The 14,091-nt window shown below is 44.7% G+C and overlaps 2 protein-coding genes across 2 annotated transcripts in view; one reads left to right on the forward strand and one right to left on the reverse strand.

Moving 5' to 3' along the window:
- Window positions 1–11,499, reverse strand: part of LOC105731140 (ovostatin-like) — a 112,080-nt gene extending 100,581 nt beyond the window's left edge. Inside the window, exon 1 of the mRNA XM_064377479.1 lies at window positions 10,898–11,499. The gene's annotated coding sequence lies outside the window, so the exon portion shown is untranslated. The remainder of the gene's footprint in view (window positions 1–10,897) is intronic.
- A 496-nt stretch (window positions 11,500–11,995) lies between these two features.
- The window catches only part of DDX11 (DEAD/H-box helicase 11), a 28,990-nt gene continuing 26,894 nt past the window's right edge, over window positions 11,996–14,091 (forward strand). The window contains exons 1-2 of the mRNA XM_064377482.1: window positions 11,996–12,087; window positions 13,876–13,968. Of these exons, the coding sequence (XP_064233552.1) occupies window positions 13,940–13,968 (29 nt within the window). The 5' untranslated portion in view covers window positions 11,996–12,087; window positions 13,876–13,939. The remainder of the gene's footprint in view (window positions 12,088–13,875; window positions 13,969–14,091) is intronic.

Here is a 14,091-nt window from a genome sequence, read left to right on the forward strand (position 1 = left end):
AGAGCATCCATTTCTGTCCTGCCTGTCTTCTTCGTGACTAGAATGTAAACATGATGCCTGGGGCTAAACAGTGATCTTAAACCATCATGAGGAAGTGATACATTAAAAGGTGGAAGAGCCAAAAGACAGAAAGAACCTAGATCACTTATGCTAGCAGAGATGTTCATCATTTTGGACAGTTTACCTTAAAACTTTGTCCACAAGGGGGCAAGGGAGTGTGAGTTTTCTATCACAGGCAAACCCAATCCTGATGGATTCACTTAATCTATCAACATTGCTGTGAGGATTTAAGGAGATAACATAAAGTGCTTAGCAGTTTTTCTGGCATGAAGTCAGAGGGCAACTTTTTTTTTCTCAAAAGTAATGAAATATTAAGGCTATTGAAACTTGGTTCTGCGAACACTGAAAGATGTGGAAGGCCCACAGAACCTGTTTCCACATTGGCCAGAATGGACTGATATTATATCTTGAAAGTTGGTCATAATCTGAATGTCTTTCACCGCTTCTAAATTTTATGCACTATTGGATAAAACTGGAACAGTACTGACTCCATGTTAGAGAAAATCTTGTTTGCTTGAATATGGTTATTGCTTTTCTTGAGATTATAGATTATTCATTAAATATGGCCTCAGACATACAGGACCTTCAGCGGAGATAAAATACACTGCCAACTCTGGGAATGGGCTAAGCGGCTTAATAAGAATAGCCTGACAGCACCTGCAGAAGGTCACACAACATTAACTGAGAAAAGAATGACTGCCTGCCTGCCTGAGACTGCACATGTTTCACAAGAATGCTTTGATCAGTCGGTACAGTGGTTCAGACTGGTATTCCCAGCACGTCAGGAGGCTGAGGTGAGAGGATTGCTTGAGTCCAGGAGGATGAGACCAGCCTGTGCAACTCAGTAAGACCCCGCCTCTACAAAAACTAAAATAATAATAATAGCTAGGTATGGTGGTACATGCCTGTCATCTTATCTACTCAAGAGAATCACTTGAGTGCAGGAGGTCAAGGCTGCATTGAGCCAAGATAACACCACTGCACTCCAGCCTGGGTGACAAAGCGAGACCCTGTGTCTAAAAAGAGAGAAAGAAAAAAGCTAAGGCTATTTTCAGGTTAGTTCAGGTTTCATAACAAAAACTTTTTATGAAATGCTTCGATCACTGTTTGCACTTCTCCAAATTTCCCTTAAAACCTCCCAGATCAGAGAGGTGGTCTCTGAAAATGCGTTCACAGCCTCCCTTGAGTTTTTGGCTTTCTGAATATAGCTAACTTTCCCTTTCACCAACATTTGTCTCTAGTCTTTTGGCTTGCCAGCAACAGGTGGCCTAGATCTGGGTTTGGTTACAAATTTTGGTAAGCCCAGCCGGAAGCCATGTGCTCTGGGCTGTTTGCACCCTCTCAGCTCCCAACAGACAAAGCAATTGATCACAGCATCATACCAGGGCTAACTCATCCATGTTGTTGGGAGGACTTCCTGGTTCCCAAGAGGTGGAGCAATTGATGATGGCAGCAGGTCAGTGCTAACTCACTCACATTACCAGAGGTTAGCAGCAAATGCTCCGTGGCACTGGCTACTCATGGTTAAAGGGAGCTACAGAGACAGCCCCAAAGTCTGCCAAAGAGAGGCTGCCAAAACGCTTTCTGCTTCAGGGAGACTTTTCCTTTCCCCCAAATCAGTGCTGACTGCCTACTTTCGCTTTTAGTTGATGAAAGAAAACTAGCTTTTCGGATGAGCTGGTGAGGTCTACCACCAGGTAAGTCTACTGGGGTGCAAAGTAGCAGTCTACTTTCTTTACTGTTTGGGCCTTTGGACCATTTGTGGTACGACTGGTAGAAGAAATGACTCATAGTGACTACATACCAGTCTATTCAGTCTATTCCTTTATGAAAGCTTGGGTTTGAAAAGTGCTTCATTTGTTTTGGTTGTGTTTGTTTGTGTGTCACCATGGGAGGTTTTTCATCAATCCCCTCTCAGAGCCCGCTGTGGTTCATATTGGCTGACTGGTCAGCCTACAGTGATAACCCTGTGACAAAAAAGATAATCTACAGCAATACAGTGTCGCCAACGTATGTGTTAGATGAGGAACACAGGTGGCCATTACATGGTTCTTTGAATTTAATGTTATATAGCTTGAACAGTTCTATCTGAGATCAGGAAATTGGGACCTCATACCTTATATTCAAGCTTTTATGTTGGTACATATTAAGCATGTTTCCCAGAAAGGATGCTGGCTGATGGTACAAACAGGACCAAATCAGGTAAAACCTCTTCACTCTCCATCATCTGAGAAGGAACTGGAGTTTATAGGTTTGTAGTTTTGTCAACTATAAACCCTCCACAGGCAAATGATGCTGAGGCTTTGCAGGTGCTTGGCCCAACGCAGCCTGCTCTGATGCCTGTGCAGGCTCCCATGGAGGCCCCAGCTGCAGTACCAGCACTGTATCCTGAGTCACCCCCACCCTCTGCCCCCTCCAACAGAGGATTATCCAGATAACTCAGACTTACAGGGTGTGGTGGACCCTCCTCTCTCTCTCTCTCTCTCTCTCTCTCTCTCTCTCTCTCTCTTTTAAGAGATAAGAGTCTCACTCTGTCACCCCGGCTGGAGTGTGGTGGTGTGATCTCTGCTTACTGCAACCTCTGCCTCCCATGTTCTAGCAATTCTGCCTCAGCCTCCCGAGTAGCTGGGACTACAGGCGCACACCGCCACGCTGGGCTAATTTTTTGTATTTTAGTAGAGATGAGGTTTCACCGTGTTGCCCAGGCTGGTCTGGAACTCCTGAGCTCAGGCAATCCATCCGCCTTGGCCTCTCAAAGTGCTAGGACTACAGGCATGAGCCACCATGCCCAGCCCTCTCCTCATTTTAAAGGTAGCCAAGAAATAGTCTAACCTTCTAAGACCTGACAGGGCAACAACTAAATTTGGCCAGAGCATACACCTGCATGGGGCAGAACAATTTCTGTTATGCCAAATTTCTGCTGGAGGATTAAATGCACAGAGCCATGCTCCCAGACTATTATAGTTATTTACTGTTTTCCACCTTTGACTAAGTAAATTGAAAAGATTCAAGCCCATCTAATAGGGATGATCTACACCGATGACTGAAATATTCAGTATTTTTTCTACTCATGATTCCACAAGAGCAGGTGTACAAGAATTCTTAAATTTTTTTTTTGAGACGGAGTTTCGCTTGTTACCCAGGCTGGAGTGCAATGGAGCGATCTCAGCTCACCGCAACCTCCGCCTCCTGGGTTCAAGCAATTCTCCTGCCTCAGCCTCCCGAGTAGCTGGGACTACAGGCGTGCGCCACCATGCCCAGCTAATTTTTGTATTTTTTAGTAGAGACGGGGTTTCACCTTGTTGACCAGGATGGTCTCGATCTCTTGACCTCGTGATCCACCAGCCTCGGCCTCCCAAAGTGCTGGGATTATAGGCCTGAGCCACCACGCCCGGCCAGCATTATTAAATTTTATGATAAAAGGAGGTTATTTTTCTACAAGGCAAATGATGGAGCTAGAAGGCTATACCAGGAAGACCCTGCTGGGCCCTCAACACCCAAGAGGCAATTTCCTTAGTGAAACTCAAATGAAACCTTAATAAGGAGACTATATCTTGACTGGAGGACTACTTCTTAGAAAGGGATTGCCTAAGCATAATGCCTCAATAAAAAAATCCATGACTTCTGGTAGGAGGCCAATGAAAACCCAGCCGCTTGGTTGGAACAAGTATATCAGGCTTACAGAAAATATTCAGATATTGACCTAGAGGCTCTGAAATATAACTTCCATCAGCCAAAGTGCTTCCGACATTAAGAGAAAATTTAAAAAGCAGGAAGGCACTGTTGGAATGAACCCTTCCCAGTTTGCGGATATTGCTTACAGTCTTCAATGATAGAGAAACAAGAAAAGCTAGATAGGCAACCATTTTGTGGAGACTGTTCAAAGAGGCAGAAGAGAGCCTGAGAAGAATGAGGGGTGAAATAGAAAGGAGCCCCTAGACAAGGACCAGTGTGCCGACAGTAGGGGAATCTGGACATAAGAAACGTGCCCTCATAAGCTACAGAGAAAAGATGGTAACTAAAAAGACAAGGGAGAGAAAAGGGAAATATAAGCCAGAAGCAAATGGTGGAGCAGGATCGTGACTCTGATTAAGACTGACGGGGCGCAGGGCCTCCGCCTGATTTAACAGAGCAATAATAATTTTCCTACAGGAGCCCTGGGTACAATTCACAGGGACAAAATGATTGATTTATTGGTTGATACTGCAGCAATGTTTCCAGCCAAGACTGGAGTCACTGTGAAGTTACAACAGATACTCTTTCTTAAGCCCTAAGAATATAAATTGGGGGATATACAATTGAGGTATAGCATTCTGCATATGCCAGATTGCCCTATTCCATTTGTTATGTATATTAAACGCTGAAGTCACTTTTGCTCCTGAGAAACAACATCTAAGAATCCAGGTAACACCCAAACATGTCCTGTGCCTACAGGCACTGGTGATTCAGCCAGACAAAATAACTCAAGAACCATTCCTGCTGGAAGTCTACAATAGAGTGAGTAGCACTGTTTGGGAAGACAGGGAACTTGAACTAGCAGTCAAAGCTTAGCCTGTGCACACTGAATTTAAAAAAGAAGCAAGCATTCCACATAAAAACAACACTGCTTAAAAGGTAAAGAATTAGAAGGCATACAGGGGGATTACACAGGTTTCTAAAGCAAAGACTTATTCAATCATTACAGTCTCAATACAATACCTCTATCTTGCCAGTGAAGAAACCAAACTCCAATTGGCATCAATTTGTACAAATTTGAGAGCTATTAATGATATCGTTCAAGATACCCACCCAATAGCGGCTAACCCATATACCCTATTTACAGCTATCCCAGGGGATTATGGCTCGTTCTCAGCATAGGAATTAAAGGATGCTTTTGTTCTGTGGCTACTAATTGAGGAGAAAGCCCAGTTGTTTTTGCATTTGAATGGCAAGATTTGGAGACTAGAGCAAACTTCCAAAACAGCTAGACTGTACTGCTCCAAAGATTTAAATATTCCTCTACCATTTTTGAAAAAAATCTTACTAAAATATTTGAGAAACTTGCAATTAAACAGGGAATACTATTACAATGCATGGATAATTTGCTCATTGCTAGCCCCACTTATAAAGACCCTGTATACCAGTTTTTTATTTGAGACAGGGTGCTAGAGTGCAGTGGTATGATCATGGGTCACTGCAGCCTTGCCCTCCTAGGCTCAAGCAAGCTTTCCACCTTAGCCTCCCAAGTAGCTGGGACTGTGTATGTGTACCACTGCATATGGCTAATTTTTAAAATTTGTTGTAGAGTTGGAGTCTCACAATGTTGTCCAGGCTGGTCTTGAACTTTTGTGCTTAAGCGATCCTTCAACTGTGGCCTCCCAAAGTGTCTGGATTATAGGTGTGAGCCACAGCACCCAGCCAGTATTAGTTTAAAACAGCCTGGTGGAATTGGAACATAAAGTATCTCTTTGCAAATATGCAAAGGGCAGGTAGTCTATTCAGGGGTTTGCCTGCAATAAGGTAGACAGAGTCTGATACCTGACAGATAACAAGCAATAGCAACTATGAAGGCTCTCAAAAATCATTCAACTGAAAAGATTCTTAGGTATGGCTGGCTTTTGTCACATCTGATCCCTAATTTTGGTCTTATAGTAAAGTGCTTATCTGAGGCATTTAAAAAGTCAAGAGTCAGAACCTTTGTATTGGGCTGTGGAGTGCCAACAGTGATTCAATAACATTAAAGAAAAACTAAGAAAATTCTTCATGGGCCCCCAAGACGTTTACCCTAAAACAGTTCTGTTGAATTTCACCCTGATCATGTACACTGTTGACTTATCTTCAGGTATGGAATACGAGACAGAAGTCATCTCTCTTTTCACCTGAGACAAATGCGTATCTGATTGCTTCCCCTGCCCTGTTTGTAATCTTATGTAAAAATGCAGATTCATTGAGCTAGAAGAATGCTTAAGTGACTGTTCCCCTCCCCTCTCTTACATGGGAAGGCTAATCAAAGACTCAAAAGAATGCAACTGCTTGCCTTTTATTTACCTACACCCTTTAAAAAATGTATCTTCTTCTTTCCCCAATACCTGGCTTTTTCCCTTTAAATATTGGGGTCCCAAGACCCTCTTTGGAAAAAGCATGAAACACAATGTTTCCTGTGGATCTGTGTTCTTTCCTGGGCATGTCCTCAACCTTAGCAAATAAACCTACTAAAAAGTGATTGGGACTCACCTTGGTCGTTTTTCTTTGGTTTACATTTTCTAAGCTACAGACCTGTGCAGCATGTGACTATACTGAATACTGCAGATAACTGCAACATGATGGTACTTGTGTCTCTAAAGGTCTCAACACAGAAAAGCTACAGTAAACATATGGTTTGAAAGATAAAAGTGGTGCCTCTAAAGGGCACCACAGCATTATAGTATTTGTCTTTGTCCAAGGTTCCTGGCTTATAACTTCTATAGCCCTCATTATAGTCTTGTTATAGTGCTGGAACACTTTAGGCTCAGAAAACAGACTCTCTTTCTCTGACTTTGTCCTGCTCTCCTTTCACCTGCCCAAGGCAGGACTCTAATTTGATTGTGCATCATAAGATCTTCATTCCAGAGAGGTTCCTGCCCCATCCTCAGGAGGAGGGAATGCTGCACAGAGAGGCCAAGAAGAATCTGGATAGGCCTTGCTGGGTTTCCTCATCTCAGTCAACTAGTGTTAGATCATCCCCTCTGGTCCAGTTGCATTTGTATATGGTTGTCAATCATGCCTACCCAATGATGACTTCCATTGAAGGCTCCAAAGGACAGGGCTCAGAGAGCTTCTGGAAAGCTGAACACGTGGACGCTGATAGGAGGCTGACAAAATTCATCCCCAGGCCAGGATGGTAGCACACTCCAACCCCATAGAAGACCCTGGGCTAGGGACCCCTCCAGACTCACCCTATGTATCTTCTCATCTAGCTGTTTATTTGTATCACGTAAAATACCCTTTGTAAGAAACCAGTAAACAAGTGTTTCCCTGAGTTATGTGAGCACTCTAGCAAATTAATCAAACCCAAAGAAGGGTTTACTCACTGCTAGCCCCACTTGAAGCTGGTCGGTCAGATGTTCTGGAGGCCTGAACTTGCTATCGTGGGAAGGAGAGGAGTCTTGGAGACTAAGCCCACAAGCTGTGGGATCTGATGCTATATCCAGGTAGACAGTGTCAAAATTGAACTGGAGGACACCTAGCTGATGTCCCCTCCAAAACTGCTTGCTTGCTTGGTGTGTGGGGAGAAATTCCCCTATATTTGGTCACAGAAGTCTTCCATGTTGATGGTGGTTGTGGTGTGAGAGCAGAGGAAAAACACATTTGCGTTGGTTTTTCCACACACAGGCACATACCATGAATGGAGCTTGCAGGACTGGAAGTTGCTCTGGGTGAGACAGGGAGTGACTGTTGCATGCATGTGAAAGCCTAGGACATTAATGCATACTACTGTGGACTTTATAATAAACAGTGGACACTTAGGCTACATCAAATTTCTTAAAATATTGCTTTCTTCAATAAATTAACCTTAGTTTTCGTACCTTTTTCACTTTATAAACCTTTTAATTTTTTAAACTGTTTGACTCGTAATAACAATTAAAAACACAATTGTACAGATTATATAAGCTTTTTTTCTATTTAAAAATATTTTGTTTTAGTTTTTAAATTTTTCTGTTAAAAATTAGGACACAAACACACACATTAGTTCAGACCTACACAGGGTCAGGATCATCAATATCACTGTCTTCCACATGTTGTCCCATTGGAAGGTCTTCGGAGGCAATAACTTGCATGAAGCTGCCACGACTTATGATAACAGTGCTTTCTTCTGGGATACCTCATGAAGGATCTTGCCTGAATCTGCTTTTCAGTAAGCTTTGTTTTTAGAAAGCAGAGGCTGGGCATGTGGCTTACACCTGTAATCTCTGCACTTTGGGAGGACAAGGCAAAAGGATCACAATAGCCAGGAGTTTAAGACCAGCTTAGACAACAGAGCAAGAACCTATCTCTACAAAAAAAATAAAATAAAAATAATTAATTGGGTGTGATGGTACATCTGTTGTCCAGCTACTTGCTAGGCTGAGGTGAGAGGATGGCATGAGCCCAAGAGTTCAATACTTTAGTGAGCTATGATTATGCCACTGCAGTCCAGCCTGGGCAACAGAATGAGACTCTGTCTCAAAAACAAAACAAAACTAGAAAGCGTACACTCTAAAATAACAATAAAGGTATTGTAAACACAAACCAGTAACAGTCATTTATAATCATTATCAAGTATCGTGTACTGTATGTAGCTGTCCAAGCTATATTCTTATACACTGTCAGCTCAGGTTTGTTTATACCAGGACCACCACAAACATGTGTTTTTGTTGTTTTCCAGGGGCGATCAAATCCATATATCCAGCTTTTACCACCTTCCTGAGTTCTAGTCCCCCATTTTCAAGCACCACTGAAAATTTAGTTTGACTAAGTATTTCAACCTATATTATGTGAAGAAACAATAGGTCCCACACCCACTATGGTGTGGCTTAATGAGCTAAAGTATATCAAGATAGACATCATAATCTAAGAAACTAGGGTTGAGAGAAGCAAATATTATTAGGGTGCATCTTGTACTGTTCCAGAGTGAGGCATGTGGGGTCTTGGGGACAGGAATAATCTGGTCTCTAATGATGTTTTCTCTTATAGCACAGGCACATTTCATGAACCTTTCCCAATACCTAGGTGCTATAGTTTGGATGTGGTTTGTTTGGCCCCACTAAGTCTCATGTTGAAATCTGATTTCCAGTGTTGAAGGTGACATCTGGTGGATGACGTTTGGACTGTGGGGGTACATCCGTTATGAAGGGCTTGCTGCCATTATGGCAGGAGTGACTGAGTTCTCACTCTTAGTTCCCTCGAGAATTGCTTGTTGAAAACAAACTTGTACCTCCTACATGCTCTCTTTCTAAAAGAAGATCTAAGGAAATTTATTATAAAAGCAGAGGAATGCTGAAACCAAACCCAATTCATACTGGTAATAGCTACCATTGGTTAAGCTTCCACAATGACATGTAAGGTGCTAAGGCCTTTGTTACCAGGACTATCTCATTTATCTCATAAGAATTCTAGAACATAGGTCCTATTATTATCTTTATTTTATTGATGAGAAAAGCAGAGACTCAGAAGGCTTAAGTTATACACCAAGGTCATTCAGCTAGTTGAATGGTGGAGTGGGGAATGTGGGTGCAAGCAGTCAAGACTTTATTAGAACATGTACTTAAAACCAGCAAGAAGGAATGAGAACAAAAGAATTTTAAATGCTGGCCAAAGAAAACTAAAACAACGTACAATATTTAGCTCTGAGATCACTAGTAGTGAAGACAAAGAAGAATACATAATGGGTTTCTATGGCTCTCACTGTCCGGTTATATATATGTACTAATATAGAAAACATTTCTGCCGGGCGCGGTGGCTCAAGCCTGTAATCCCAGCACTTCGGGAGGCCGAGGCGGGTGGATCACGAGGTCAAGAGATCGAGACCATCCTGGTCAACATCGTGAAACCCCGTCTCTACTAAAAATACAAAAAATTAGCTGGGCATGGTGGCGCGTGCCTGTAATCCCACCTCAGGAGGCTGAGGCAGGAGAATTGCCTGAACCCAGGAGGCGGAGGTTGCGGTGAGCCGAGCCGAGATAGCGCCATTGCACTCCAGCCTGGGTAACAAGAGCGAAACTCCCTCTCAAAAAAAAAAAAAAGAAAACATTTCTATATTAGTACAAGAACTTTTCTTCCTAGCCCTGAGTTTTGAGGGGAATTTTTGAAGACGGTCTTTGAGTTCAATCAATGGCATCATCTAAGGCTGTTTAATAATAAATGCAGACGTAGTCCACATTAGAAACTTTTGCCTTTACCTTTGAGACAAAGCCCAGGGTCTCACGTTAGGAGTACAGCTCTCTAAATATAAGCCTCCAGGGCAGAAGTGAGGGGAGAATGGAGGGACACAATCCAGATTTACAGTCTGGTGGGAACGGCCTTTGTCCTCTCCATGTCTATTGCCACTCTTGAGGTCCAAGCCCTTACTGCGTTGTCTGGTTTACTGCACAACCCAACTTGGCAGCTTGCTTCTGGTCTCTCCCCACCAAACCGTCCTTCACACTGCTTCCTGATTAATATTTCCAAGACATTGCATTTACAAATCCACTCCTCTGTTTAAAAATGTTTCAGTGACTTGTAACTTGTCTACAGCATGAAATCTAAGTTTATTAGAAGTCTAACTTTATTAGACCCAGACCTCGACCGAATTCACATGCTGTCACTTTCTATTCCTCCAATGGTGCTGCTTAAACTGGAAGATTCGTCCCCTGGGAGTGTGCGTGTGTTGGACGGGGTTTGAAGCAATAGGGTAAAAAACCTAGCGTACCTTCTATTCTAGAGGTGTCAATTTACCAGACAACCGTTATTTTAAAACACTGTTTTTATAAGAAAACAAACACAGATATTATAGGATGCAATGCAACATTTTTATGGGTCTGTGAGCCATTTGTACATCTTCTTTGGAGAAATGTCTATTTAAGTATTCTGTCCATTAATTCTAAACTTAAAACTAAGAGTTCAAACACCCTCTAAGGATTTTGCTGGTCCACATCCCAAGATCCAGAAGGGTATTACTTCCTCGCCCTCTCTAAACTGCCCAAGTTGGAAACAGGTGACAAAAAAACTGACCTGGAATCATCTTTTGTAAATTCCCACCTCCAAGCTTTCGACAGCTTGTAACACTGGCTCCTCTCCCCAAAAGCCTTTCCTTCAAGTCCCGGTAACTCTCCCTGACCTGCTGGGAAGGCGCACCAGTTACCTGTCATTCCAGGAAAGCTCCTAGCATAAGATGGTCCCATTGATCATCTCCCAGAACCAGACTTTCCGAAAAGTTCTTAAGAACCAGCTAGTCCAATCCCTCATTGAAAAAAGGAGAAGCAAAGTCCAGGGAGGCGAGGTGATGCGTTGTTCTCCTAATTAGCAGGTGAGCTGCTGGCAGGGCTGGGGTTTCGTCTTCTGGGCTCCCTGCAAGGACGTGCCTGGCACGGGGCAGAAACGATTTCATAAACTCGTCATCTAGACGGCCTTTCACTGACACCATTTCTCCGCGTGGAGGAGCCGCTGGGGTGGGCAGGGCAGGTGTCGTCCGTTTCAGAGGTAAAATAACCGAGCTGCAGACCTCCAGAGGCCGACTACAGCCGGAACCAGAAGACAGGTTTCCCGTCACCGGGACAGCGCCCGTCCCTGGGAGTTACAACCGTCAAGCGCTTCGTACACCTGGCGCTAATCGGCGGGGATTAATCACACAACCCGCAGTTGGCGGACAGCAGCGGGAGGATGCACCGAGCCCTGGGGTTGAGGTCCAAGTTCCTCAGCACAGCCACCAGTCACCCGTCAGACTCAGTACTTCAATTGCCTAACTCTCCACTCTTGAGGCCGCTGCGCAAGCGCAAAGGCGCGGAAAGCGCGCAAACCACGCCCCTCCAGATTCCGGCGTCTTCTTGCTCGCGAGCGGTCCGGAGTGCGCGTGCGCAGCGGCTGGGGTGGTTCCGGCTGGCGTTCAGTGAGCAAAGCCGCCAGTTTCAAATTCAGCGGCGTTTGCCCTGATTCCCTGGACCTGGCTTCAGCGAAGCAATTTTGCCGGCAAAGAAGGTGAGTGCAGTGCTGCATGGCGGCAGGGCTGAGGACTAGGAGCAGCGAGACGAGGAAGGGCGGACTCTGGTGAAATCGCAACTAGGAGTCTGTCCCAGCGCGGGACCCTTGTATGTAGAGGGGCGTGGCCAGTCCAGAGCGGGAAAATGTTCCGGAAGTGGAGGGCGGGGCCAGCGTGATTGACAGGCGGGAACCCCTGTGCGGAGACCGGACAGGCCCAAGAAGGTGGTTCCTGCGGTGGAACTGGGCAGTGCGCAGGAGTCGGCCTTAAAAGCAGCTATGCGTTTGAGTCTTACATTTGACCCAGCTGTGCTGAGGTTTTCATCGATTATCTTATTTGGATAAAACATTGCAACAGTGAGTGAGCACTCTGACCCACCTCTCTTAGGAATGCGGAGACTGAGTCCCAGAGATACTAACTTTAGCAAGGATACAGCTGGGATCCCAAACTTGGCTATCTGAGCCCAGAGCCAATAAAGTTAAGGCCAACATGGTTCTAGCTTCCTCTAGGGCGGGAATCGAGGAGGGAGGAGCAAGGTCCAGTACAGAGGCCAGGGATGAGTGCGGTTGACCAGATTGTTGACGGAAGTGTCATAAAAGTGGACTTGAATGTTAATAAGCAGCTGGTTGGGTTTCACGCCGTATGCGAGCTCAGGATGCAGATGGGAGGGGAGACAGGGCCACAGCAAGGTGGGAATGTGGATATTATGGGCTAGGCCATCCTCCAGCTGGTGGAGCATCGCAGCATTGCGGCGTGTGGCCGGGGCTTAAAAGCAGGGCAGAAAAGCTTTTTTCTTGGGGCCGTGGTGCTTTCTATGTGTGTGAAGTTAAAGCATTTTAGGGCCATAGTTGTTTCGGCAGCGCTGGCTGCCATAACAAAATACCATAAACTGGATGGCTTAGACACAGAAATGTGTTTTCTCACAGCCCCAGAGGCTTGGGACGTCTAAAATCCATGTGGGGAGGACACAATTGAGCCTGTAGCAATAGTCTGTACTCAGTAATGAGTGATAATTGGGGGCTGAAGAAAATGAACACTTTGAGAACTAATAGGTTCCCGAAGTGCTTTCACAACTCTTACCTCGTTTTATGAGCATGCAATTTGCTGTCCTGGTGTGTGCCTGTGTGGAGGTTGTCCGCTACACAGCCAACCCGAAGAGGGCTGAACAAGTCACTGCAGATGTTTTTAGTAGGGCTTAGTGAATCTGTTATTCTCAGATTTATCCAAACCTCTGTAATTTAGTCTGTGCTGCCTCTGGAATAACGAGATCCATAATTACCACTGTCGGGGAAGTGAAATAATATTTTTCTTCCGTATTGTTTAGTGTTGTCATTCTAGAGTTTGGTAACCAAGTCTGTTTTTTATCCCACTTACCCCGGCGGGAGGAAAAGTGAGGAAATACAGAGTTGCAGGTGGCTTAGGGGTCTGGCAGATGTTCAAATCCTGGGTTCAAGCACTTGCTGAGTGACCTTGGGCAAGTCACTTAAGTTTACTGAGTTTCAGTTTCTTTATAAAATAGAGCTAATAAAAGTACTGGCCACACAGGGTTGTTGTGGGGTTATGTGAAAACAGTTTGAAACCATTTAAGAACTGACCCTTTAACTAGATAGGTATTCAAGTCATGGAACCTTCTTTACCCAGCCTTGGAACAGAAACCTTTACTTAGAGCCCCCGTGTCTGACTGGCTCCTCATTTGTTCATCAGATTTTTGTTGAATGCCTATGAGGTGTTGAAGCACCTAGTTCTGAGTCCTGGAGCCAGAGAAGAACAAAACAGACAAGGTTTCTCCATTTATGGAATTTATATTCCAGTGAGGAAGAATAAATAGGTTCAGATGGTGCTAAGAGCTATGAATAAATTAAACACAGAGTAATGTGATTTTTAAAAAGTGACTTAGAGCAAGCTAGGGGGTGAGGGATGAGGGTGGTGTTTGACCACTATCCAGTGACCAGACAGCCAGAGAGGCTTCTTTGAGGAGGTGAGCTGGGGCCTGGATATTGAGGACTCCTCCTTCCCCAGGCCAGCAGGAGCAGCAAGTGCAAGGCCCGAGCTGAGTAGATGAGGCTGGGAGCCTGATCGGTCTCAGGCTGACCAGTGCTCTGTCTTGAGAGGAGGTGCTGGTCAGCTTTTCTCTTGTGATTCAGAACGAGGAGACATGAAAACTTCTTATTTGGCAGTGGGAGCTGAAGCTGAAAGATCCAGGGGCTGATGAGGCCACGTGCAAGCAAAAGTTTGGGGTAAGCAGAAACTAAGTGCACTGAGGGAGTGAGATCGTGGCTGTGTCCAGCACCTGGCTGAGCAGGGGAGTCAACCCCGTGTGTGTTTGCTGGTGTTCCTGGAGCTGTCTTGAAGTCTGAGCT

This window comes from Aotus nancymaae, unplaced genomic scaffold (genome assembly GCF_030222135.1).
Source record: "Aotus nancymaae isolate 86718 unplaced genomic scaffold, 86718_ANA_hifiasm-v0.15.2.pri h1tg000016l, whole genome shotgun sequence".
Classification (NCBI taxonomy): Eukaryota; Metazoa; Chordata; class Mammalia; order Primates; family Aotidae; genus Aotus; species Aotus nancymaae.